The sequence below is a fragment of the Pongo pygmaeus genome, chromosome 8, assembly GCF_028885625.2.
Source record: "Pongo pygmaeus isolate AG05252 chromosome 8, NHGRI_mPonPyg2-v2.0_pri, whole genome shotgun sequence".
NCBI classification, from domain to species: domain Eukaryota; kingdom Metazoa; phylum Chordata; class Mammalia; order Primates; family Hominidae; genus Pongo; species Pongo pygmaeus.
The window spans coordinates 52149954-52173078 of NC_072381.2; the positions used below are offsets into that span (position 1 = coordinate 52149954).

Below are 23125 nucleotides of genomic sequence, written 5' to 3' on the forward strand. Positions count from 1 at the left end.
CAACAGAGTGAAACTCCGTCTTAAAAAAAAAAAAAAAATCAACAGCAGCTTCTAGGATGACTGAGCAGTGACTCAGTCTCTCCTTGACCAGATTCTGTAACTGTCCAGCAGAAATGCTTATCTGATCTCTGCGAGAACAGGAAGCAGCTCAGTGGGGGCCTTCCTTGCTAAATTCTTCATCAAGCTGATCTGTTATCTGCCCTGAGTCCTGCAAGAACATCTCAAGAAAAATCTCAAAAACATGCAAGACAAATGAGGGTCCTCCCTTAGCGTGTCTTGAAGCACTGAGGCACCCGAAAGTTAAATATAGTTTCTGGGGAAACAGTTTTTTCGGAAATGTTGCACAGATACTAACTATTCTTCCAGAAGAGCCCCTTCCTGACATGAAAGATCTTACTTAGCATGACAGAGAAGCATCTGATTCATCATGAGGACCTATCCAACCAGCAGCAGGGGCCCCAGTACCAGTGTCCACCTCAGCAGAGGAGACATGGGGGACATGCAAAGTGTTTCTGTTGAAAAATACTTCACCTAGGGTGACTATAGTTAGCAGCAATGTATTGTATATTTCAAAGTAGCTAGAAGGCTAGGTACAGTATCCCATGCCTATAATCCCAGCATTTTGGGAGGCCCAGGCAGGCAGATCACTTGAGGTCAGGAGTTCGAGAGCAGCCTGGCTAACATGGTGAAACCCAATCTCTACTAAAAACTAAAAAAATAATAAAAAAAAAATAAAAATTAGCCAGACGTGGTGGCCTGCGCTTGTAGTCCAAGCTACTTGGGAGGCTGAGGCAGGAGAATTGCTTGAACCTGGGAGGCAGAGGTTGCAGTGAGCCGAGATCACACCATTGCCCTCCAGACTGGGCGACAGAGCAAGACTCTGTCTCAAAACAAAAACAAAAACAAAAACCGAAAAACAAAGTAGCTAGAAGAGGGGACTTGAAATGTACCCAACACATAGTAATACCAAATATTCAAGGTGATGGACACCCCAAACACCCTGATTGATCACCATTCTGTGCATATAATAAATATTTAAATGTACTCCATAAATATGTAGAATATGTTATATCAACAAGAAAATACTTTGCCTAGTGTTTCCATCCAAATGGGAATAAATCCAGGGCTCAATGTACACATGTCATGGCTTTTTATTGAGACTGGGGAAGGGCCGTGGTAGCAGGTGCACTCACTGTCCAAGTTTGTCCAGACTCTCTGCTGCATGGGTGATGGCATTTGTGACTGTGTTGGTCACTGTCTCAGTGATTTCCTTCATCTTTTTGTCCCCTGACTCTTGGGCTTTCTTTATGGCTTCAGCAATGGCTGTTGGAAAGAAAGAGGAAGAATGTCTTAGTGATCCACCCGCTGAACTTGTGTCCCCTTGAGTGGCCTGTGGGATGTGGCCATCTTCATGGATTAGTCTCTGGAGTGGCCCGATGGGACAAAGGGCAGCAGGATTACTGCAGAATGAATTTGAATTTGGTTTTAATTTCCCCAACAACTTGCATTTCTTCAACTGTGAGTGAGACTGAGCATCTACTCATGGGTACATTGCCTGCTTATCCTTTTTTTCTGGAAAATGCCTGCTTATGTCTTTTGGCCATTTTTATATTGGGTTATTATATTGGATTATCATTTTTATGACAAATATTTTTCATCAGTTTGTAATTTTTCTTTTGGCTTGGTTTATAGTTTTTTTTTTTTTTGGCTATAGAAAATTTCAGTTTTGGATTGTCAGACTTAATACTTCCTTTACGGCTGCTGGTTTTTTTTGTTGTAGTTCTAAAGATTCTCCCCTCTCCAAGATTAGGTCAAAGTCTCTTATGTTATTACTATGTCTAAATGTTTATGATATCTTCCCCCTCAAAACTCATATGTTGAAATCCTCAGCCTTAATGTAATGATATTAAGAGGTGGGGCCTTTGAGAAGTTGAAATTAGCATCCACATAAAAGAGACCACAGAGAGCTAGCTCCCTGCACCATGTGAGGACAGAGCTAGGCCCATCCATGAACCAGAAAGACACCCTCACCAGATGCCAAATCTGCCAGTGCCTTGATCTTGGACTTCCCATCCTCTAGGAGTGTGAGAAATAAATTTCTGTTGTTTCTAAGTCGCCCAGTTTATGGTTTGTTTTTGTTTTTGAGACAGAGTCTTGCTCTGTCACCCAGGCTGGAGTGCAGTGGTACAATCTCAGCTCGCTGCAACCTCCACCTCCCAGGTTCAAGGGAGTCTCCTGCCTCAGACTCCTGAGTAGTTGGGATTACAGGCATGTGCCACCACGCAAGCTGATTTTTGTATTTTTAGTAGCAATGGGGTTTCACCATATTGGTCAGGCTGGTCTCGAACTCCTGACCTCAGGTGGCCCACCCGCCTTGGCCTCCTGAAGGGCTAGGATTACAGGTGTGAGCCACTGCGCCTGGCCTATGGTATTTTATAATAGCAGCCTGAGCTAAGATGGCTATCTCCTAGTAAGTTAATAAATTCATTTATGTTAATTTAAGTCCTTCATCTACCCGGAATCTATTTTGTTGAAAAGGAATGAGATATACACATGCTTTGTACATAGTTCTACTCATAGCTCACACACATCAATTTAACATTTAACATAGAATTTTACATGTTAAATTTTTTTTTTTTTTTTTGAGACAGAGTATCACACTGTCACCCAGGCTGGAGTGCAGTGGCGTGATCTCGGCTCACTGCAAGCTCCGCCTTGCGGGTTCACGCCATTCTCCTGCCTCAGCCTCCTGAGTAGCTGGGACTACAGGCGCCCGCCACTGTGCCCAGCTAATTTTTTTAATTTTTAGTAGAGATGGGGTTTCACCATGGTCTGGTCTGGATCTCCTGACCTCGTGATCCGCCCGCCTCAGCCTCCCAAACTGCTGGGATTATAGGCGTGAGCCACCGCACCCAGCAATTTTTTTTTTTTTTTGAGACCGAGTCTTGCTCTGTAGCCCAGGCTGGAGTGCAGTGGCATGATCTAGGCTCACTGCAAGCTCTGCCTCCCAGGTACACGCCATTGTCCTGCCTCAACCTCCCAAGTAGCTGGGACTATAGGCACCCACCACCACGCCCGGCTAATTTTTATGTATTTTTAGTAGAGATGGGGTTTCACCGCGTTAGCCAGGATGGTCTCGATCTCCTGACCTTGTGATCCGCCCTCCTTGGCCTCCCAAAGCGCTGGGATTACAGGCGTGAGCCACCGCGCCCTGCCATGTTAAATGTTTTGTCCCAGTGTGCTGTCACATAGTCTTGTGTGACTTTGTCTTCTTATCATTCCATGGAGAGAACCATCTAGACAGTGCCCTAAAGCAGTATAGTCTGTGGCCTCTGATGAGCATAGATAACTGCCCCAGCCGAGAGGCTCTGAAAGGCTGCAACATTAGGGGCAGAGTTTGACCTGGTTAGTCAAAGAACAGGCTGGCCCAGCACCTAGCTTCCCTTCCGCCCTCCCTCCTTCCCTGCCCGACCTCAGCCGGCTGTACCTTTCTCTCCAGTCTCCTTGGCATGTCCCACCACCTCCTTCACCACTTCCTCCACGGCATGAACTGAACAGAGGAGACAAGCCAAGGGTGAGGGCTCAGAGCAGAACCGCTGCCCTCCCAGTCCAGTGTGAGGGCTCAGAGCAGGCTTATCCTCACAACAGACCTATATGTCCCTGGACATCCAAGGTGGGGCTCTGGGATGCCACCCCCAGCCAGGACAGACTGGCTCATGAGAAGGACCTTCCCCCACAGCAGGCTTCATTCGGAGATGCCAGGGCCCTGGCTGCTGGGAGACGAGCTCAGTGAGCCCCATGAGGGCATGGGTCCCTGAAGCCCCTTGGCCCTGCCCGGCCTGGAATGGCAATGAGCAGGCCTGTCTTGCCAGCTGAGACGTGAAGCCCAGGCTGGGCCTGTGTGCCAGGTCACACCCCTCTCAGGATGTGCTAGCGCTTGCCTCAGGTTGGTTTCCAAAGCCTCATCCAGTAAAACCAGGTCTCTCAAAGCAATTCCTCCAACAAGAGGGAATTCTCTACCTACTTCAGAGTTTTTTAAAGTTTGAGTGGTAGTGTGCTAGAACTGAAAGATTTCGGAGTCAGAAGAAATGGTTCTTATTCTAACTCTACCGTCCACCTCTTGGTTCCCTCATCTTTAGAATGGGCATCTGTTGGGGTGATGAGACCCAACACCAGGTCGTGGGGGCGGCAAGTCCAGCGGAGTCAAAGGAATGAGAAAGAGACAGTTTGAGAGAGAAAGTGGGACCAGGGCGCCATAGCGAGTGTGGAGGCTGCAAAGGCCCTGAGCTCTGGGAGCCTATGCTATTTATTGGTGATCTAACAAAGAAACAGGTGGTGAGGATGTGGGGGTTGAAAGGAAACGGTGTATCCAGTGAATGAGAAACATATGGCTACTTGAGATAATGGGAGTGCTAGAAGCAAGGAGCCAGCAAATCTAGCAAGCCCTGCCTCAGCTTCTCTCCCAACACTCAGCTTTTCTCCCAACAGGAATCATACAAAACTCAGAGGCTAGTGAAAGGTTGAAGCAGGTAGTCCACACCAACCACAGAGTCAAAAACAAAATACGCATCTGCTGCCATTTAGAAAGAGGACACAAACTCAGGCAAGACTGTTTTTCACATGATGACCCATGAGTGGGGCCTGGCTGGGCCTCCCCACGCACAGCTGCTGACCTCTGAATACAAAATACACTTCGGGATCAGGTGCGGTGGTTCACACCTGTAATCCCAGCACTTTGGGAGGCCAAGAGGAACGGATCACTTGAGGTCAGGAGTTTGAGACCAGCCTGGCCAACACGGTGAAACCCCGTCTCTGCTAAAAATACAAAAATTAGTCAGGCATGGTGGTGGGTGCCTGTAATCCCAGCCACTCAGGAGGCTGAGACACAAGAATCACTTGAACTGAGGAGGCAGAGGTTACAGTGAGCCGAGATCATACCACTACACTCCAGCCTGGGTGACAGAGCAAGACTCCATTTCAAATACAAATACAAATAAAAATAAACATGCTTTAGGGGACTTGGAAGAAATTGAAAATGCCCTTTTTGACTTTGAACAGACTTGGTGACTTGTTAAGAAATCTTTGAAACTTTAAAGTTATGGTAAAAATAAAAATCCATCTTCCTTTTCCTGCATAGGTTATTCAGAATAGGCTGTTTTGACAAGAAAGGCTCCCCAGATTTCCAAAGGGAAGGGTCCAAGCTGCCAGTGTTCACCCAGCACCAGGACTCATGCCCTGCCCCCAGGAGACCTCCCCAGCTCTGCAACCCTCAACTCCGTGCTAACTTGGTAGAGCAGGAGACCAGGGTTCCTTAGGGGCCAAGGCCTCCCCCCAGGTCCTCACCTGCCTACTAAGATCCTCCTCCAACAGACCCAGTCTGCCCCAGATCCCCCCAGCCCAGGTAGAAAGGAGCCCCAGGTCCTCACTGGCTCCCTCGGTGGCCTTCTCGGTGCGGTGGGCCAGGCCCTCGGCAGCCAGCTTTCCCAGGCCTCCCAGCATCGTGTGGCAGCAGACGGTGGCCAACTAGGATGCTGAGGACTGGCTCAACACGCTTTTATAGCTGCCTCTGGTGCCCGTCTAGGCTCTGGGGCAACAAGTCCTTGCCCCAGCCCAGTAGGAGGCTGGACAGGTGAGTCAGCGAGGGCGGCAGCAGGAAGGGGCTGGGCGGAACCACCCTGGCACTGGGGTGGCAGCGTCCCCTGACAGCATGAGACTTCTGTAACCCTGTACTAGGGACCCTGTGAAGGACAGAGGCAGGGAGCAGGGCTGAGGCTGGACAGGAGAGATCTGGACATGCCTCTTCCTTGAGGCAGAGGGCCTGAGTGCCAGCCCCCCTGAGACCAAAGCTTCCCAAGCCTGGGTACTGATATGTACCTGGAGACAAGGCCTAGGATTCCAAGCCTGCTGCTCAAGGTCCCCAGTGTGGCCCAGTAAGAGGTTTGGGGGTTCTATGGGCCTGGAGACCTGGGCAGTCCTTTGGGTCACGAACACGAGTGGAGTAAGGGTGACTGCCCTCCCCGTTCCTGGAGACCCTGGCTCTGCAGAGCAATTTGCGGCCTCCATGGGATAGGTGGGGCATTCAGGGTGGTGCCTTGCCCAAGGCAGAAGGGGGCACAGCACTGGGCAGAAGTGTAGTCACCTGGCGTCGCTCAGCTGATGCTCACTCACTCAAGAGTGTCTGTGAGGTCAGCGGTGCCTTCCTATCCCCTGGCAGTTCTGGAGGAGTAGACAGAGGCCTCCACCACCACTCAGGGAGATGCTTCTGGCCCCAGCTAGAATCCCTTAGAAAGCAGCTTCCCTGGCTCCTGGCGCATCACATGAGGAGTGGCAGGGCTGCTCCCTAGTTACTCATGATGGACAGACATGCCTCAAGCCACCTGCCACATGCTGCTTCCCTTAGTCACCAGCCCAACCTGAGCCTCCGTTTCCTCATCTGTGAACTGGGGATAGCGTGTCTTCCCGGCTGTGTCCCTAATCGTCCCTGAGACAAAGCATGCAAGCTCCTGGTAAACACCTGTTCCCTCCACTCATCACTGAGGTGCCCTTTGGCAGTGAGCTCTGACCAACCGGTAGGGTGGGCCAAGGAGTGACTGGGACATGAGGCTGCCTTGGAGCCAGAGGACTGGGGAATGTGACTTCCGCTGGCCAGGAGCCAAGGAGAGGTCTTCCCATGCTCCTAATTCTGGGGTGCAGGCCTGGGGCAGTGGTCTGAAGCTCTCTCCCCAGTGCAGGCTCCTGGAGCTGCTCTCCTGGGTGTATTGGGGCCTGATTAGTTTACTGGACTGTGGGCCCTCCCAGCCTGGGACTCGGGAGCTGAGACCCTCTTGCATTCCTGCATGGTGTTTGGGGGCTCCAGGGCTATGGCCAGTTCCCCTAGGGTGGACAGTGGGTATCGTGGGCAGCAGGACCTCTGGGTCTCAGGACCACGGCCCCACACATGCCATTGCTATCTCCTTTGGGCAGGGGTGAATCGGGGCTTAAACAATTTAGAGGGGCCCTCTTTATGAAAAAGAATACAATAATATGATTCTTGCACATTTTTCATTTATATACATATGAACTTCTGGACCCACAAGGGGCTGTGAAAGTGGGGGGCCTGGAGCTCAGGCGGGTCCAGATGACCCTGTCCTCCTTTTGTAACAGTCAGAGTCCAGGATGTTTTGCCCAGGGCATTGGGCTGGCACTGCAGAGGGTTGGGGAGTGGGGGGACACCTGGGACATGGCTGGTGGGAATTGTTCTAGGAAACCTCAGGGATTCTCCCTGGACCTGTCAAAGCCCCTTCTCTGTTTCTTCTGAGGCTGTGTGTCCCCCACTCGCACAAGGGTCCTTTCTTTTCCTGTTCCCCTGACAAGTGTCATCTGCCTGCTCTAGAATGGCTTCCAGACCCCACAGACCCCCTCCTCATGAGCTCCCACCCTGGGGTACTCTCCACCAGTCCCCGCTTTCAGGAGCTCACCAGACCCAGACAGCCTGTTGTCAGAGCTCAGCCACACAGCAGGACCCTGGCCCACTGCCCAGCCCAGAGCCAGGCCCACCACAGCCTCTGGGGACAACTGCCCTTCCCCCCACCCCCTCCACATGGTCCCCTGCCCATGAGACCCTGCCCTGCTTTAATGCACTGCCTTGGTGTGAGCACTGTGATTCCAATGACAACACACCATGGCCTTCTGGGTCCAGACACAGATCCCAAATACCTGCTGGGGAGAAGGCAAGAGGCCTAGGGAGGCCCAGGACCAGACATGGGCCCCAGGCCCTACAGCCCTCCCACTTGGCCTTCCAGCTGCTGCTGTGACCAGATCCCCATCCACCCAGCCCAGCCCATGGGCCCCAGCAGGCCCTCTGTGCCCCACCTCTGGGGCAGACCCCTAAGAGTGGGACCCCTTTCTAGCCAAAGAGCCTGAGATAGCCCAAAATCCTCCTAACCATGATGGATCCTGGTCTGAGGGACTGGGCTCAGGTGACTCCTGCACGGAACTTCACCTGCCTGGATGAGGTCAAGGGTGAATCAGGTGGGGCCTGCCCTCCACCACCCCATCATGGAAGAGGTCCAGCCCACAATGGGCCCAAGAGGGCCGCCCTTGGACCTAGGGACCCAAGTCAGCATATTCTGAGTCAGAAGGTCAAGTCCAGCCTCCCCTCAGGCAGGGAGAATCTGGCTTTGACAGGAGCAGATAAATTCTCAAGGTGGAATTTGCCCAACAAACTAGTTTGGCAAGGGACTTGCTGGCTGAATCATTGAGTCAAGGAGAGCCAATGTTTCCAATAGCAATTTGCCAACTTAGCAATTACCAATTCTGAAAAACAATTTGTTTATTTGAAATACTTACATACTTATGCTGTCTCATGTCTGAAGCATGATGATGCCTTGCGTGATTTAAAGGACAGATGTCATGAATGCCAAGAGATTTGTGGCACTCCATCCTGCCAGTGTCTTCTCTCACTTTTGTTCTGTGGATTTGAGCTCACAGTTTGTGCTGTGCCCACCGCCTGCCCACCTAACGAGACTCCTGGAGACTTGGCTGGCCAGTCACCAGAGGAAGAGGGGCCCAGCAGCACGCCAGCATTCACCCACCTGTGGGTATCAGTCAGGCTCCTGGTGGAAGCCAGAGGACATATTCGAATGGGTACTTGAGGAAAGGGGCTGTTCACAGAAGTGTGGACCGAGTTAAGGGAACCAATAAGAGATGAGGAATGCCCTGGACCAGCAAGAGTGGGAGCTGTTATCTCCCTGGGTCTAGAGGGACAGGAAAGGTGTCCACAGATCCCAAAGAGAGCTGTGGCTGCAGAGGAGGATCATCAGGAGCTGCAGCCATCAGTAGAAAGATGTGGCCACTGCCAAACCAGCAAGGAAGAATCTGAGCAAATAACCACCTCTCCTCTCTCTCTCCCACCTCCTATGACATCCCCCACTGTCTGAATTCCACTAGGGCCAGACAGTGAGGCACCCTGGAGATTCAGTCCAAGAGGGAGCGGGCAGAGAGGAGCCAGTGGGTATGGAGGGGAAACGAGAAACAGAGAATTCCAGCTCACTCTGCGGGATTTCTGGGTCTGATAGAAACATGGCAGCAGCTTTATTATTATTAGTATTATTATTATTTTGAGATGGAGTTTCACTCTTGTTACCCAGGCTGAAGTGCAGTAGCATGATCTCGGCTCACTGCAACTTCTGCCTCCCGGGTTCAAGAGATCCTCCTGCCTCAGCCTCCCAAGTAGCTGGGATTACTGGCACATGCCACCACGCCTTGCTAATTTTTGTATTTTTTGTAGAGATGGGGTTTCACCATGTTGACCAGGCTGGTCTTGAACTCCTGACCTCAGGTGATCCGCCTGCCTTGGCCTCCCAAAGGGCTGGGATTACAGGCATGAGCCACTGTGCCCGGCCTGCAGCAGCTTAATTTTATAGTGTCCCTTTTCTCCTTCTGGAAACTATATGCAGCAACAACAAGACTGAGGAGGAGGAGGAGGAGAAGGAGGAAGAAAAAGCCCATCATCAACACACACATCAAACTCAACTTCAGAGAAATTAGGAAGCTGGGAAGCCACGTAAACTCAAAAGCAAGTGACACCAGCAGAACCAACACAGGAAGCCAGGGAGGTGCAGAACAGGGCATGGGGGGCCACCCAGGGGGGAATCTTTACTGTTGCCAGCAACACACACTCCCAGCAGGAGAGGACCCTCAGAGTGAGAACGCAGAGCTGGAGAAGTGAAGAATGAAGGAGCAGGTGGTGCCCGGGGAAGTCCAAGGGTGCGGGATCTCAGAGCACCCCTTCCCAAGAGAGGCGGGAACACTTGGGAAGGCAGGGCTGAGTCCCTGGAGGCTGTATCGGGAAAGGAGGCTGGCAGTAGAACCTTCCTGAAGCTGAGTGGTTTCTGAGAGGCAGAGGGGCAGTGGTACAGAGGTGAGGCAGATGCTTCTGTGCAGGAAGGGCAGGCTCCTGAGGAAGGGAGCCCTGAATGCTCTCCACTAGATTCCCAGGGAGCCCCACTCCCTCCACAGGGACGTCGCCCTGACATCTGGGAAATTCCACTCATACTGGAACCTCCGACACACTGCCATGAATGTGAGGGTTTCATGACTGATGGGGTAGGTTTCTCTCTTCCAACTCAATAGTATAATTTCCATTTATTCCTCCCCCAGCCTCCCTGAACGTTCACCTCTTACATAACCACAGTACGGTGAACAGAACCAGGAAATCCACATTCTCATATTTAACTATATTAAAATTATTTCACAAAATAACCAATTTTATTAATTTAATTAAATACATTTAAATAATGTTTAAATATATTTAAATAATTTAACTAATTTAAAATGAACATATTCGCTAAACTAAAGACCTTATTGGAGTTTCACCACTTTTTCCACTAATGTCCTTTTTCTGTTCCCAAATTCCACCCAGGATCACGCTGCATTTACTTATTTCTTAGTCTCTCGCCATTTTGTAGGGCTGCAATAACAGTTCCTCAATCTTTCCTTATCTTTCATAACCGTGACACTTTGAACCAGTACTGATCAGTATTTGCCAAATGTTCCTCAATTTGGGTTTGTATGATGTATTTCCATGATTGGACTGAAGTTACGCACTTTTGGCAATTACAGCACAAAAATGATGTGGAATCCTTCCCAGTGCATCAATCAGAGTTATGGCATTGATAGTTCTTCTTACTGATGATGTTGAACTTGTTTATTTGGTTCAGGTTTCTGCTGGGTTTCTCCGTTGTAAAGTTACTATCTTTCCCCCTCGTAGGGGCAAAGATCTTAGGAGAGATACTTGGAGACTATGAAAATTTTGTATTTTCTCAAACTTTAAAATGTTTTTTTCAGGCCAGGCGCAGTGGCTCACGCCTGTAATCCTAGCACTTTGGGAAGCCGAGGCGGGTGGATCACCTGAGGTCAGGAGTTCAAAACCAGCCTGATCAACATGGAGAAACCCCATCCCTACTAAAGACACAAAACTAGCCAGGCGTGGTGGTGCATGCCTGTAATCCCAGCTACTCAGGAGGCTGAGGAAGAATCGCTTGAACTCAGGAGGAGAGGCTGCAGTGAGCGGAGATCGTGCCATTGCACTCCAGCCTGGGCAACAAGAGCAAAAGTCCATCACAAAAAAAAAAAAAAAAAAGGCCAGGCGTGATAGCTCACGCCTGTAATCCCAGCACTTTGGGAGGCTGAGGTGGGTGGATCACCTGAGGTCAGGAGTTGGAGACCAGCCTGATCAACATGGAGAAACCCCATCTCTACTAAAATAAAATACAAAATTAACTGGGTGTGGTGGTGCATGCCTGTAATCCCAGCTACTCGGGAAGCTGAGGCAGTAGAATTGCTTGAACATGGGAGTTGGAGGTTGCCGTGAGCCGAGATCATGCCATTGCACTCCAGCCTGGCCAACAAAAGCAAAACTCCATCTCAAAAAACAAAACAAAACAAAACAAATACCCATTTTGACAGCTGGGCATGGTGGCTCACACCTGTAATCCCAGCACTTTGGGAGGCCAAGGCAGGTGGATCACCTGAGGTCAGGAGTTTGAGACCAGCCTGGCGAACATGGTGAAATCCTGTCTCTACTAAACATACAAAAATCAGCTGGGCATGGTGGCATGTGCCTGTAAGTTCCAGCTACTTGGGAGGCTGAGGCAGGAGAATCGCTTGAACCCAGAAGGCGGAGGTTGCAGTGAGCCGAGATGGCGCCATTGCACTCCAGCCTGGGCAACAGAGTGAGGGATCTCAAAAAATTATAATAAAAATAATAATAGTAATCCTATTTTGAATTGTGGTAAAATATACATAAAATTTACTACCTTAACCACTTTTAAGTGACAGTTGGAACAGGGGTCAAGGAGAGCCCTTGGGTTGGGTAACGTAGAGTATATTCACACTGCCATGCAACCAATCTCCAGAACTTTTTCAACTGACAAAACCAACACTCTATATCTACTAAGCAACTTCCCGTTTTCTCCCTTCCCCATGTCCCTGGCAACCCCCGTTCTACTTTCTGTTTCTATTAGTTTGCTTACTCAGTCTAGACACTTCACATAAGTGAAAGAACACAGTATTTGTCTTTTTCTAACTGGCTTATTTCACTCCGCATAATGTCCTCAATGTTCATCGCTGTTGTAGCATGTGTTAGAAGTCCCTTCCTTGTTGAGGCTGAAGAATATTTTATTGTACGTGTACACCACATTTTATCAATTCATCTGCCTATGGACAATTAGGCTGCATCCATCTTTTGATGAGTGTGAATACCACTGCTATAAGTATCAGTGTACAAATATTTCTATGAGACCTTGCTTTCAATTATTTTGGCTATATACCCAGAAGTGGTATTGCTGGATGATTTGGTAATTCTATTTTTAATTTTTTGAGAAACTGCCTGTTCTGTGCTGAGCAGGTCTATATAAACCTACCCGCAAAGGCCAAGGAACCTAAGATACCAAAGAAAGAGGCTGACAAATCCAGTTTCTCAGGAAGAAACATTTAATAGGCGTTTATGAACAGAAGCCAAGTCAGGGATGGCACCAAGATAAGATGGTGGATCCCTGTGCCATTACCCCCACCTCCCCGACCCAGGGCTTATATAGCATAGGGAAAGGGTAATGAGTGCTTCAGTAGGGATGTGTATGGCCAGACACAGTGGCTCACGCCTATAATCCCAGCTCTTTGGGAGGTCAAGGTGGGTGGATCACTTGAGGTCAGGAGTTCGAGACCAGCCTGGCCAACATGGTAAAACCTCGACTCTACTAAAAATACAAAAATTAGCCAGGCGTGGTGGCAGGTGCCTGTAATCCCAGTTACTCAGGAAGCTGAGGCAGGAGAATCGCTTGAACCCAGGAGGTGAAGTTTGCAGTGAGCTGAGATTGTGCCACTGCAGTCCAACCTGGGAGACAGAGTGAGACTCCATCTCAAAAAATAAAAGATAAAAAATAATTTTAAAAAAAAGATAAAATAGAAATCGTAGATGAATTCTTGGAACTGGGATTAATCAGAACATGGCAGATTAGCAACCAAGATGGAATTGCTTTATTCTCATTCAAGGTTTCCATCATTCTTCACTCTCACCATGCTGGTCACCTTGCTCTTCATTCCTCAAACACACGTGAAATGCGTTTCTGTCTGTCTTGGCAGTCATCCTGCTGCCTGTAATGTCAGCACTGCTTTCTGTCATCCCTTTGGTCAGGTCACTGTTCAAATAGCTCTCTAGACAGGCTCTTCCTTATCATTCTACCTAAAATAGCCCCCAATCACTCTGTGTCCCTTTAGCCTGCTTCCTCTTCCGGCTATTTCATACTACCTGAAAAAATACTTAAGTTTGAACTTCCTAGAACATAAGCTCATAAAAGCAAGAACTGTGCTCTACCTCTCCTCTCCTCTATCCCAGCACTTAGAAGAGCAACAGAGTCAGCATCCAGTGAGTGTTCACGAATCAAGTCACTGCTTGGCAGCATTCAGCACTGTGACCACAGCCTCGCCTATCTTCAACTCTTTCTCCTTTTATTATCCTCTCCTGCTTTTTCTCCTCCCACTCTAGTAGCCACTCTTCTGGGGGCTTGTCCCTTAAATGATTAGTCCTTACCTACCTATTTTCTGCCTACTTTATCTGTTTTTGAGACAGGGTCTCACTCCGTTGCCTAGGCTGGAGTGCAGTGGCATGAATACGGGTCACTGCAGCCTCCACCTCCTGGGCTCAGGTGATCTTCCTGCCTCAGCCTGCCATGCCATGTAACTGGGGCCACAGGCATGTGCCACCGTGTCCAGCTAATTTCTTGATTTTTTTTTTTTTTTTTTTGGTAGAAATGGGTCTCACTTTATTGCCCAGTCTGGTCTTGAACTCCTACACTCGAGCAATCCTCTCAACTTGGCCTCCCAAAGTGCTGGGATTACAGGCATGAGATACTGTACCTGGTCTTATTTTTTCTTAAGATACAGGGTCTCACCATCTGGCCCAGGCTGGACTCAAACTGCTGAGCTCAAGTAATTCCCCACCTCAGCCTTCAAAGTAGCTAGGACTAAAGGCATGAAACCACCATGCTTGGCTTGTCCAGTTTCATTCTACACACTTTCTCGGTATTTAAACAGCTGCTGTTGCTCTTCATTCTGTAGCTCTACATCAGATTCATGCTCTAGTCCTGTATATCCAAATGATGACTAGAGGCTGCTGGCTCTGCTCTTTCAAAGGCACAATGAGCGTAGCCCGTCTACAAAACTCTCCCTTTTCCAATCCAGCTTTCCCTCCTGCATCACCTATCTCTCTACATCTGGAACCATCGGCAGCTGCCTTCATAAGGCACCTTGGTCTGGCATTCAGAAAACCACCTTGTCTTGCCAGAGCCGCTTGGTCTTGGGTAGCAAAAGCTGTATGCAATCTAAATCAAGCTTTCAATCATGAGAAATCACATTCCTTCTTTTCCCTTTTTAATATACTCCAGTGTTTTTTTTTTTTTTTTTTTTTTTCCTTTCTCAATAAGCAAATTGTACCACCATCTTATTCTTTTTAAAAGCTGTGGATCACATTAATGGAAGTGTTTACTGCTGGGAATATTTTCCATGTGCAATGATCTGTAACCCTCTTTTTCTTTTCTTTTTTTTGAGACTGAGTCTTGCTCTGTTGCCCAGGCTGGAGTGCAGTGGCACAATCTCCGCTCACTGCAAGCTTTGCCTCCCGAGTTCATGCCATTCTCCTGCCTCAGCCTCCCAAGTAGCTGGGACTACAGGTGCCCACCACTGCACCTGGCTAATTTTTTTTTTTTTTTTTGTATTTTTAGTAGAGACGTGGTTTCACCATGTTAGCCAGGATGGTCTTCATCTCCTGATCTCATGATCCACCTGCCTCAGCCTCCCAAAGTGCTGGGATTACAGGTGTGAGCCACCACACCCGGCCACGCCCAGCTAATTTTTTGTATTTTTTAGTAGAGGTGGGGTTTCATCATGTTTTCCAGGATGGTCTCGATCTCCTGACCTGGTGATCAGCCCGCCTAGGCCTCCCAAAGTGCTAGGATTAGAGGTGTAAGCCACTGCACCCAGCTGATCTGTAACCCTCTTATCTCAACTAGCTGACATTATTAGTTCACATCCAGTTCAATTTATAAATTAAGAGAGGTGCCATGGGCCGGGCATGGTGGCTCATGCCTGTAATCCCAGCACTTTGGGAGGCCAAGGCAGGTGGATCATGAGGTCAGGAGACCATCCTGGCTAACACAGTGAAACCACGTCTCTACTAAAAACACAAAAAATTAGCCGGGTGTGGTGGCAGGCACCTGTAGTCCCAGTTACTTGAGAGGCTGAGGCAGGAGAATGGTGTGAATCCAGGAGGCAGAGCTTGCAGTGAGCCGATATCGTGCCACTGTACTCCAGCCAGGGCAACACAGCAAAACACCATCAAAAAAAAAAAAAAAAAAAAGAAAAACAAAAAAGAGGTGCCATGTGTAAAAAAATCAATGCATATTTATGAACTTTTTTTCAAATATATTTTCACACATCTTATATAAATACGTAATACAGAACCCTGTCTGACTTGGGCAATGTGGCCCAGGAGGGCCTGAGACTAACACATCCACCTCGGCAAAAGGACATAAAATATGTCTTATGGTCAGAAAAGTCAACATTTTGTGTATTTACTTAGTTTACAAAAAGTACTGAAAATGCTATTATTAGCTGAATTTGTGATTTCCTTTTGAAATTCTGAGTTATCTTTATTTTCCTCATTTTGTTTTTGCACCAAGGAGACTGCAGTCAAATTAAACAGATACTACACACACTCGTCGGGGCAGCCGTACTGCAGAAGCACGTCAATGCACTCCTGGCTGGAGGCCTGCCGGGCGTAGGCCAGCGCTGTGTTCCTGTGGGCATCTCGGGCCATGATGTCCACCCCGTACCAGATCAGGAGCTGTGCCAGGACCACATTCCCCTTGCGGCAGGCCAGATGCAGCGCCGTGCAGCCGTCTCCCTCCCCACAGGTCTCATTCACCTCTTCCCGGGAGCCATGTGCCAGCAGCAGGATGACTGTCCGCAGGTCCTCATCAGCGGTGGCCCGCAGCAGGTGCTGGCCCAGGGACAGCTCCGTGCAGGGTAGTGGGGCCAGAAAGAGCTTCTGCTCATATTTGGAACGGATCCACCGTTCCTTCTCTTCCCTTGTGGACTCTACTGAGGGTTTCGTCCGCCCCTGGCTGCTCCCTTCCCAGATGCTGTTGGCTAGGTCATTGCCAATAGATAACATAACCTTCATGAGCTCAACTGGCCAGTCATCAAGGTCCAGAGATCGCACTCGGGAAAGGCGGGTGCCAAGACTGCGGTGGATTCCTGAGCATTCAATACACATGAGGACTCCCAAGTTCAAACTGGCCCACTTAGGATTCTGGGTCTCACAGTCCACACAGTGGGAGTTCCCACGCATGTTTTGGATCGACTGCAGGGCCATGGCCTCGCTCTGGCTGGTCAGCCGGCACTTGCTTTTACTGCTCTCGCATGACTGCAGGCTGGCCAGGATCTGGCTCTCGATGGCTTGGACCCAGGCATCCCGCTCCTCATATGTCATGGCTTCAAAGTGCCATGTTTGGCCAGTGACGGACACAATGATAAAGTTTTCTCCTTGTTCCTCAGCAGTGCTGGACAGGTCATCGTCTTTCAAATTGTTGGTACTTTTCTTCTTTAGGTGTTTCTTTTTACTGGCATGAGGAGAGGGGGGCAGGTTGAGCTTGGGGCTGGTGGTGCTGGAGATACTGGGGCTGAAGCATATGGAGTCACCCAGCTCGGTGTCTGAATTGGCTGAGATACGTAGACTGTTCATGTTGTTGGATAGGCCATTGCTTTTAGAGCTGGAGATGGGCGCGCAGGCCGATGTGGCCAGGGGTGGCCACTTTCCTGGGACTTTGATGGTAGATGTCTGAAGGTCAATCTCTTTTTTATGAATATTCTTCATATAATCACCTAAGCTTGAATAATAGGTGAGCATGCCATTGGAACACAGGGTGACATATTTCTTTTTCCATGTCTTCAGCCATTTCCCACTTCGCTTTAAGAGCATGCCCTGTTTAATGGGGATGGCTCTGCTGCTCCCGATGGTGTCAGAATGACTCTCTGGGGCTTTCTTCTCTTTGTCTGGGTCACTCCCTTTCTCAGATGTAAACAGGTTGGACCAGCGCTTGGACTGCTTGCAAATGGGCGTGGGTGTGTTGGCAGTGGGAGGAACACTGATCTGAAGGTCCTCCTGGCTGGTGCTGGGAGTCGATGGAATGGAGGAGGAATGGTTACTTAAACTCCCACCTCCATTTCTTGTCTGGGTAATGTGCACAGTGGAAACCTGTGTGGAACAGGAGGAGGAATGGCTTCGAAAATTGGGTAGTGGCTTGCAGGGTCCTATAGACAATCACAATTACCTTTTAAAAAGATACATTTTCTGGGCCAGGCACGGTGGCTCACACCTGTAATCCCAGCACTTTGGGAGGCCAAGGCGGGTGGATCACGAGGTCAGGAGTTCAAGACCATCCTGGCCAGCATGGTGAAACCCTGTCTTTACTAGAAAAAAAAAAAAAAAATTAGCTGGGCATGGTGGCACATGCCTGTAATTACAGTAAATCCAGCTACTCGAGAGGCTGAGGCAGGAGAATTGCTTGAACAGGGACCTGGGAGACAGAGCCTGCAGTGAGCCAAGATCGCGCGATTGCACTCCAGCCTGGGCTACGGAAAGAGAGTCCGTCAAAAAAAAAAAAAAAAAAAAGATACATTTTCTGTTGTTTAGATAGTACATTTACTCATACTAGCTCACTAACTAAACAGAGCTGCAGATCAGTTCTTATTCCAGCACATTCTTTTTACAACACTTAAGATGACTAAATGCAACATGAAATGAGGAATATTTAAAAAAAGATGCCTTTGACTTCAGCATGAAACAGATACAAGTGTACGATGAAAATACAACCTCAATAAAAGTGCCACTTACCGTAAATGAGTATAACCGTTCATCAAATATGCTCAAAGATCTATCTGCATCTCTATAAAATAAGAATGTGCATTACTTCAAAAACTGTTAATATCTTAGTATAATATTTGTTTAGTAAAATACCGCCTCCTGTGTGCTTTGCTGTTTACTTTACCAAAGCAGTTTTTACGAGTTCTTCTCCTGGATCCTGACTTGCAGAGGGTTTCCTGACTTCTTCTTTCTCAGCACATCATGGCCTGTACCGTGAAGTCTTTTATATGATAACCAGTCAGAAATACCCATAAGTATTGACTCTCCCTAACAGGCCATGGCAATAAACCAAATATATTTTCACTCTTCTAACCACACATTGAAACACAAGAATGTTCTACAAAGCAGTAGTAGTAAACTTTAATAAATGTAAATGTGATTCAGATTTCCTAGCTTCCTTTCTCTTTAGTTCTCTGTAGTATACTCTCATGATGTATTTATGTATTTTCTGTTGTTTGAATGACAAACTCATCTGCCTTTTTAAGAGGCCAGTCTTTGATGAACTTTAAACTTCGTAAAACTAATGCATTGTGCCTGTGTGATAAACCAGTGGTTCTCCAAATATGCTCTGTGGACCTCTCGGGATCCCCAAGACCCCTTCCAGAAGGCCTAAGAGGTCACAACTGTTCTTTTTTTTTTTTTTTTTTTGAGACCAAGTTTTACTCTTGTTGCCCAGGCTGGAGTGCAACGGTGCGATCTCGGCTCACGGCAACCTTCGCCTCCCAGGTTCAAGTGATTCTCCTACCCCAGCCTCCCGAGTAGCAGGGATTACAGGTGCCTGCCACCACTCCTGGCTAATTTTTGTATTTTTAGTAGAGATGTGGTTTCACCATGTTGGCCAAGCTGGTCTTGAACTCCTGACCTCAGGTGATCTGCTTGCCTCAGCCTCCCAAAGTGCTGGGATTACAGGCCTGAGCCACTGTGCCTGGCCAACACTGTTCTGAATCATACTAATTAAACCTAAGAAAGCTGATGAAAAATTTTAAAAATTTGTAAAAGTAATACAAAGTCATTGCCTGCTTTTTCGTTGACACTTGCCATGATTGTATAAAAGCAAAAGTGGCTACAATGGCTGGTTTCTCAGCATAAATCAAGGCAGTGGTACCAATTACATTAGTAGTCATTCTATTCTTCGCTGTCCCCTACAGTTAAAAAACATAGCCTGAATTACTTAAGAATGTCTTTGATGAAGCAGTAAAAATAAATGTTGTTAAATCTTGACATGTCTCTTTAATATTCTGAATAAGTGGAAAGTTAACGAGAAGTGCTTTTTTTTTTTGTTTTTAAAGAATTCGTGATTTAATTGTGAACTGAAAAATCACTTTTTTCACAGAACATCATTTTTATTTAAAAGTACAACTGGGCCAGCGCAGTGGCTCATGCCTGTAAAATCCCAGCACTTTGAGAGGCCAAAGCAGGCAGATGGCTTGAGCTCCTTCAGGAGTTCGAGACCAGCCTAGGCAACATAACGAAACCCTGTCTCTATCAAACATACAAGAAAATTAGCCTGGCGTGGTGCCACACATCTGTGGTCCCAGCTACACAGGAGCCTGAGGTGAGAGGATTGCTTGAGCTGAGATCATGCTAATGCACTCCAGCCAAGTGACAGACTGAAACTCAGTCTAAAAAACAAGTTCAACTATCATTCTCAAAAATAAATGAACTGAGAGGTTGTCACTTCAAGGGAAATACGTATTTGTTCCCAATGATAAAATTTAAGCTTTCCTGAGGACTTTGAAAAACTTGTTCCTTCTACTGTAGGCTTGACAGCTTTTCAATACTTAAAGGCGTGTTAAAGTAAGATTGGTGGTTAAACTAAAAGTGATTTTTGACACAATAAAACATAAACCAATATATTCCAAGTAACTAATGCAAGTATGGAGCAAAAGATCCATTTACTGTGCAAGAAAGATCAATGAGTACTGATGGAATAAATTTATTAATATGTAAAATGCCACTGTAACTAATTTAAGAAACCACCATTTATGAAGTTTTGATTTAGTGTTAATACCCACAACTGTCTGAAAACTTTAAAAATATATCTTCTACCAACTACATATTTGCACGAGGTTAGGTCATCTTATTGCTTCTTTTTTTCTTTTTTTGAGACAGAGTCTCCCTCTGTCACCCAGGCTGCGTGGGGTGCAATGGCGAGATCTCGGCTCACTGCAACCTCCACCTCCCAGATTCAAGTGATTCTCCTGCCTCAGCCTCCCAAGTAACTGGGACTACAGGCATGCACCACCACGCCCAGCCATTTTTTGAACTTTCAGTAGAGGCGGGTTTCACCATGTTGGTCTGGCTGGTATCAAACTCCTGACCTCAAGTGATCCACCCACCTCGGCCTCCCAAAATGCTGGGATTACAGGTGTGAACCACTGTGCCCCACCAGCTTATTGCTTTTTTTGTTTGTTTAGACAGAGTCTTGCTCTGTCACCCAGGCTGGAGTGCAATGGCACGATCTCAGCTCTCTGCAACCTCTGCCTCCCAAGTTCAAGCAGTTCTCCTGCCTCAGCCTCCAGAATAGGTGGGACTACAGGCGCGTGCCACCACGCCCAGCTAAGTTTTTGTATTTTTAGTAGAGACGGGGTTTCGCTGTGTTAGCTGGGATGGTCTCGATCTCCTGACCTTGTGATCCGCCCGCCTCAGCCTCCCAAAGTCCTGGAATTACAGGCATGAGCCACCGTGCCCAGCCTCTTATTGCTTCTTTAAAGCAAATTGCAAAGAAAGCTCTAGAGAATCCATTTGTCTCCTATTAAGCTCAACATGAGAGACTTTAAATAATATAAATACATGACACATTTTTTACTCAACTTTTGTTGTAGAAAAGTTATTTTTCAATGAAAAATTTCTGTTAACAATACTGATCTCAAGGAATATTTTGTGTTGTTACAACCTGGGTCATGGGTTACTACCAACATCTAGTTGGTAGAGGCCATGAATACCGCTAAACTCTCTGCAATGCACAAGACAGTCCTCACAACAAAGCACTATCTAACCCATAATATCAACAGTGGTAAGGCTGTGAAATCTAAACTAAAAAGAGATTTTGAAAAAAATTTCAATTGTATAATTCTACCACAGTAAATATCAATATAATCAATATAAACACATACTCTTTGAGATTCTCAATCATTTAAGAATTAAGAGAGTCTTAAGGAACAAAGAAAATACAAGTAATTTGCTTCAATATTTTAGTAGGCACAATACAGCTTATGATGTCTAGAGCTGTGACCTAACACTGAGCTTGATATCTTGCAAAGTAATTAACTAGAATAACAAGACAGGTTTCTAAAAAGCTCACCTTTGTGTGATATGATGATGTATCTCCAAGGTCACACTGTGGAAGGAAAAAAAATTCAGAACAATAGATGTTATCATTTGTTAGACCTGAAGACATATTTTAAAAGCGGGGCAGAGGAAACTCTCCTAGCGGCCCTGAAATTCAAATCTTCTAGTTCAGAACAGTACCATAAAGGCACTTTGTTTTCATTTCTTCATTTTTCACAAAAATATGAGAACCAAAATGCGAGGCAATATGCTGTTAGAAGATGCGTTTCTCTTGGTGATTATAATATATAAATCATAACAGATTTCCCTGTTACATGCTTTTCTACCCACAAAACCTTTCATCCCATGTGATTTATTTTATGTATGTATTTATTTTTTGACCCAGAGTCTGTCTCTGTTGCTCAGACTGGACTGCAGTGGTGGGATCTTGACTCCCCACAACCTCCACCACCCAGGTTCAAGCGATTCTCATGCCTCAGCCTCCCAAGAAACTGGGACTACAAGTTTGGGCCACTACGCCCAGGTAACTGTTTTTTTTTTGGCGGGGGAGTGGATGGAGTTTCGCTCTTGTTGCCCAGGCTGGAGTGCAATGGTGTGATCTCGGCTCACCACAACCTCTGCCTCCCGGGTTCAAGAGATTCTCCTGCCTTAGCCTCCCAAGTGGCTGGGATTACAGGCATGTGCCACCACGCCCAGCTAATTTTGTAGAGTGAGGCTCAAAACAACTGAGGGAAGGCAAATCTCAATTTTAGTAATAGGTCTACACAATATTAGCACTTTTTAAAAAGCTTGTAACATTAGCATGTAAGATGGATATGTATATAGTGCTTCAAGTAGTTTTCATCTCTGAAATAATTTTAAAATCACAGAATTTAAAGTTACATGCTGGAAAGGACCAATGACCTTATGTGACATTTAATTCAACACTCATTTTACAGATCAGGGAAACAAACCTTAAAACTGACTTGCCCAAGGTCCCACCAAATAGGAGCAGTTTCTCGTCCTAAACTCAAATTAAGCAGTGGCTCTCAAACTTTGCTGCACATTAAAATCACCTGAGAAGCTTTAATATCTGCCTCATCTTCAACATGAGACATTTTAATTTAATTAGTATTGGGTATGGCTTTGGGCATCAAGGTTGTTGGTAAAAGTTTCCCAGGTGATTTCAATGTGTAGCAAAGTTTGGAATGATTGAGCTGGGGTGAAAATCAGAATCTTCTGGGATGCTTTTCTTCACAGAAAGATGTCTCACATCCATCCCTATTTTCCTAAAAGGCTTCTCCGTGCCCAGAGATAGAGGGAAAGTGGAGATGGGAAGATACATGTGTTTGCAGACCTGTATTTTGAAAAAAAACCTTGCATAAGTATCTCAGTGAGTTCCACCTGTCCCACTGACAATAGTGCACTACTGATCCATGATAAAACATTTTTCAAAATATTTTCTTGAAGCCAATTTGCCCTATTAATTTGCTCAATAAACCTTTATTTCACCAATAGTGAATACACAAAATGATCATTTCTCAAACTTGCTGTTGGCAAATTAAAGCTTACTTTACTTTCAAAAGTAGACTTCTAAAAAGTAGAATAATGAGAAAAAAAGCACGAAATTTGTTTGAGCAAAATTAATCTTCAAAGCTGCTTTTGAATTGTATGCTAACATATCAAAATCTTTGGAACTCAAAAGAAGCCAGGGACTCTAGTCAAAGTAATTTTTGCGTATGTGTGCTCAAAGATTTAAGAGACTTGGTTGACTACAGACATTTAGTGATTACTCAATAGGTCCCAAAGCTCAGGACTTGAGACAGAGTTTGAGTCCAGTTTTTGTTCAAAACACAATTTCCAATTTCCTCTCAACTATTGTTAAAAGGGAGG

The 23125-nt window shown here is 46.8% G+C and overlaps 2 protein-coding genes across 3 annotated transcripts in view; both read right to left on the bottom strand.

Annotated features, from left to right (window-relative positions):
• Window positions 1–1135: 1135 nt before the first annotated feature.
• On the bottom strand, window positions 1136–5554 carry FAM25G (family with sequence similarity 25 member G). The gene is made up of 3 exons (XM_054436269.1): window positions 5427–5554; window positions 3488–3550; window positions 1136–1323 (listed from the first exon to the last, which is right to left on the bottom strand). The coding sequence occupies exons 1-3, from the start codon at window positions 5497–5499 to the stop codon at window positions 1190–1192; spliced, it is 270 nt and encodes an 89-aa protein (XP_054292244.1). The 5' UTR covers window positions 5500–5554; the 3' UTR covers window positions 1136–1189.
• A 9203-nt stretch (window positions 5555–14757) lies between these two features.
• Window positions 14758–23125, bottom strand: part of LOC129006543 (arf-GAP with GTPase, ANK repeat and PH domain-containing protein 5) — a 41384-nt gene continuing 33016 nt past the window's right edge. For both annotated transcript variants that reach the window (XM_063669863.1, XM_054436270.2), the window contains exons 10-12: window positions 21267–21302; window positions 17933–17984; window positions 14758–17293 (exon numbers count right to left, since the gene is read on the bottom strand). In XM_063669863.1, the coding sequence (XP_063525933.1) occupies window positions 15743–17293; window positions 17933–17984; window positions 21267–21302 (1639 nt within the window). In that variant the 3' untranslated portion in view covers window positions 14758–15742. The remainder of the gene's footprint in view (window positions 17294–17932; window positions 17985–21266; window positions 21303–23125) is intronic.

What these genes read in the sequence shown, in the direction of transcription:
- FAM25G (XM_054436269.1), bottom strand. Translation starts at nt 5,499, where the DNA reads ATGCTGGGAGGCCTGGGAAAGCTGGCTGCCGAGGGCCTGGCCCACCGC. An exon ending in GAAGGCCACCGAGGGAGCCA is followed by an intron (nt 3,551 to 5,426) that starts GTGAGGACCTGG and finishes TCCTCTGTTCAG; the next exon opens with TTCATGCCGTGGAGGAAGTG. An exon ending in CAAGGAGACTGGAGAGAAAG is followed by an intron (nt 1,324 to 3,487) that starts GTACAGCCGGCT and finishes TCTTTCCAACAG; the next exon opens with CCATTGCTGAAGCCATAAAG.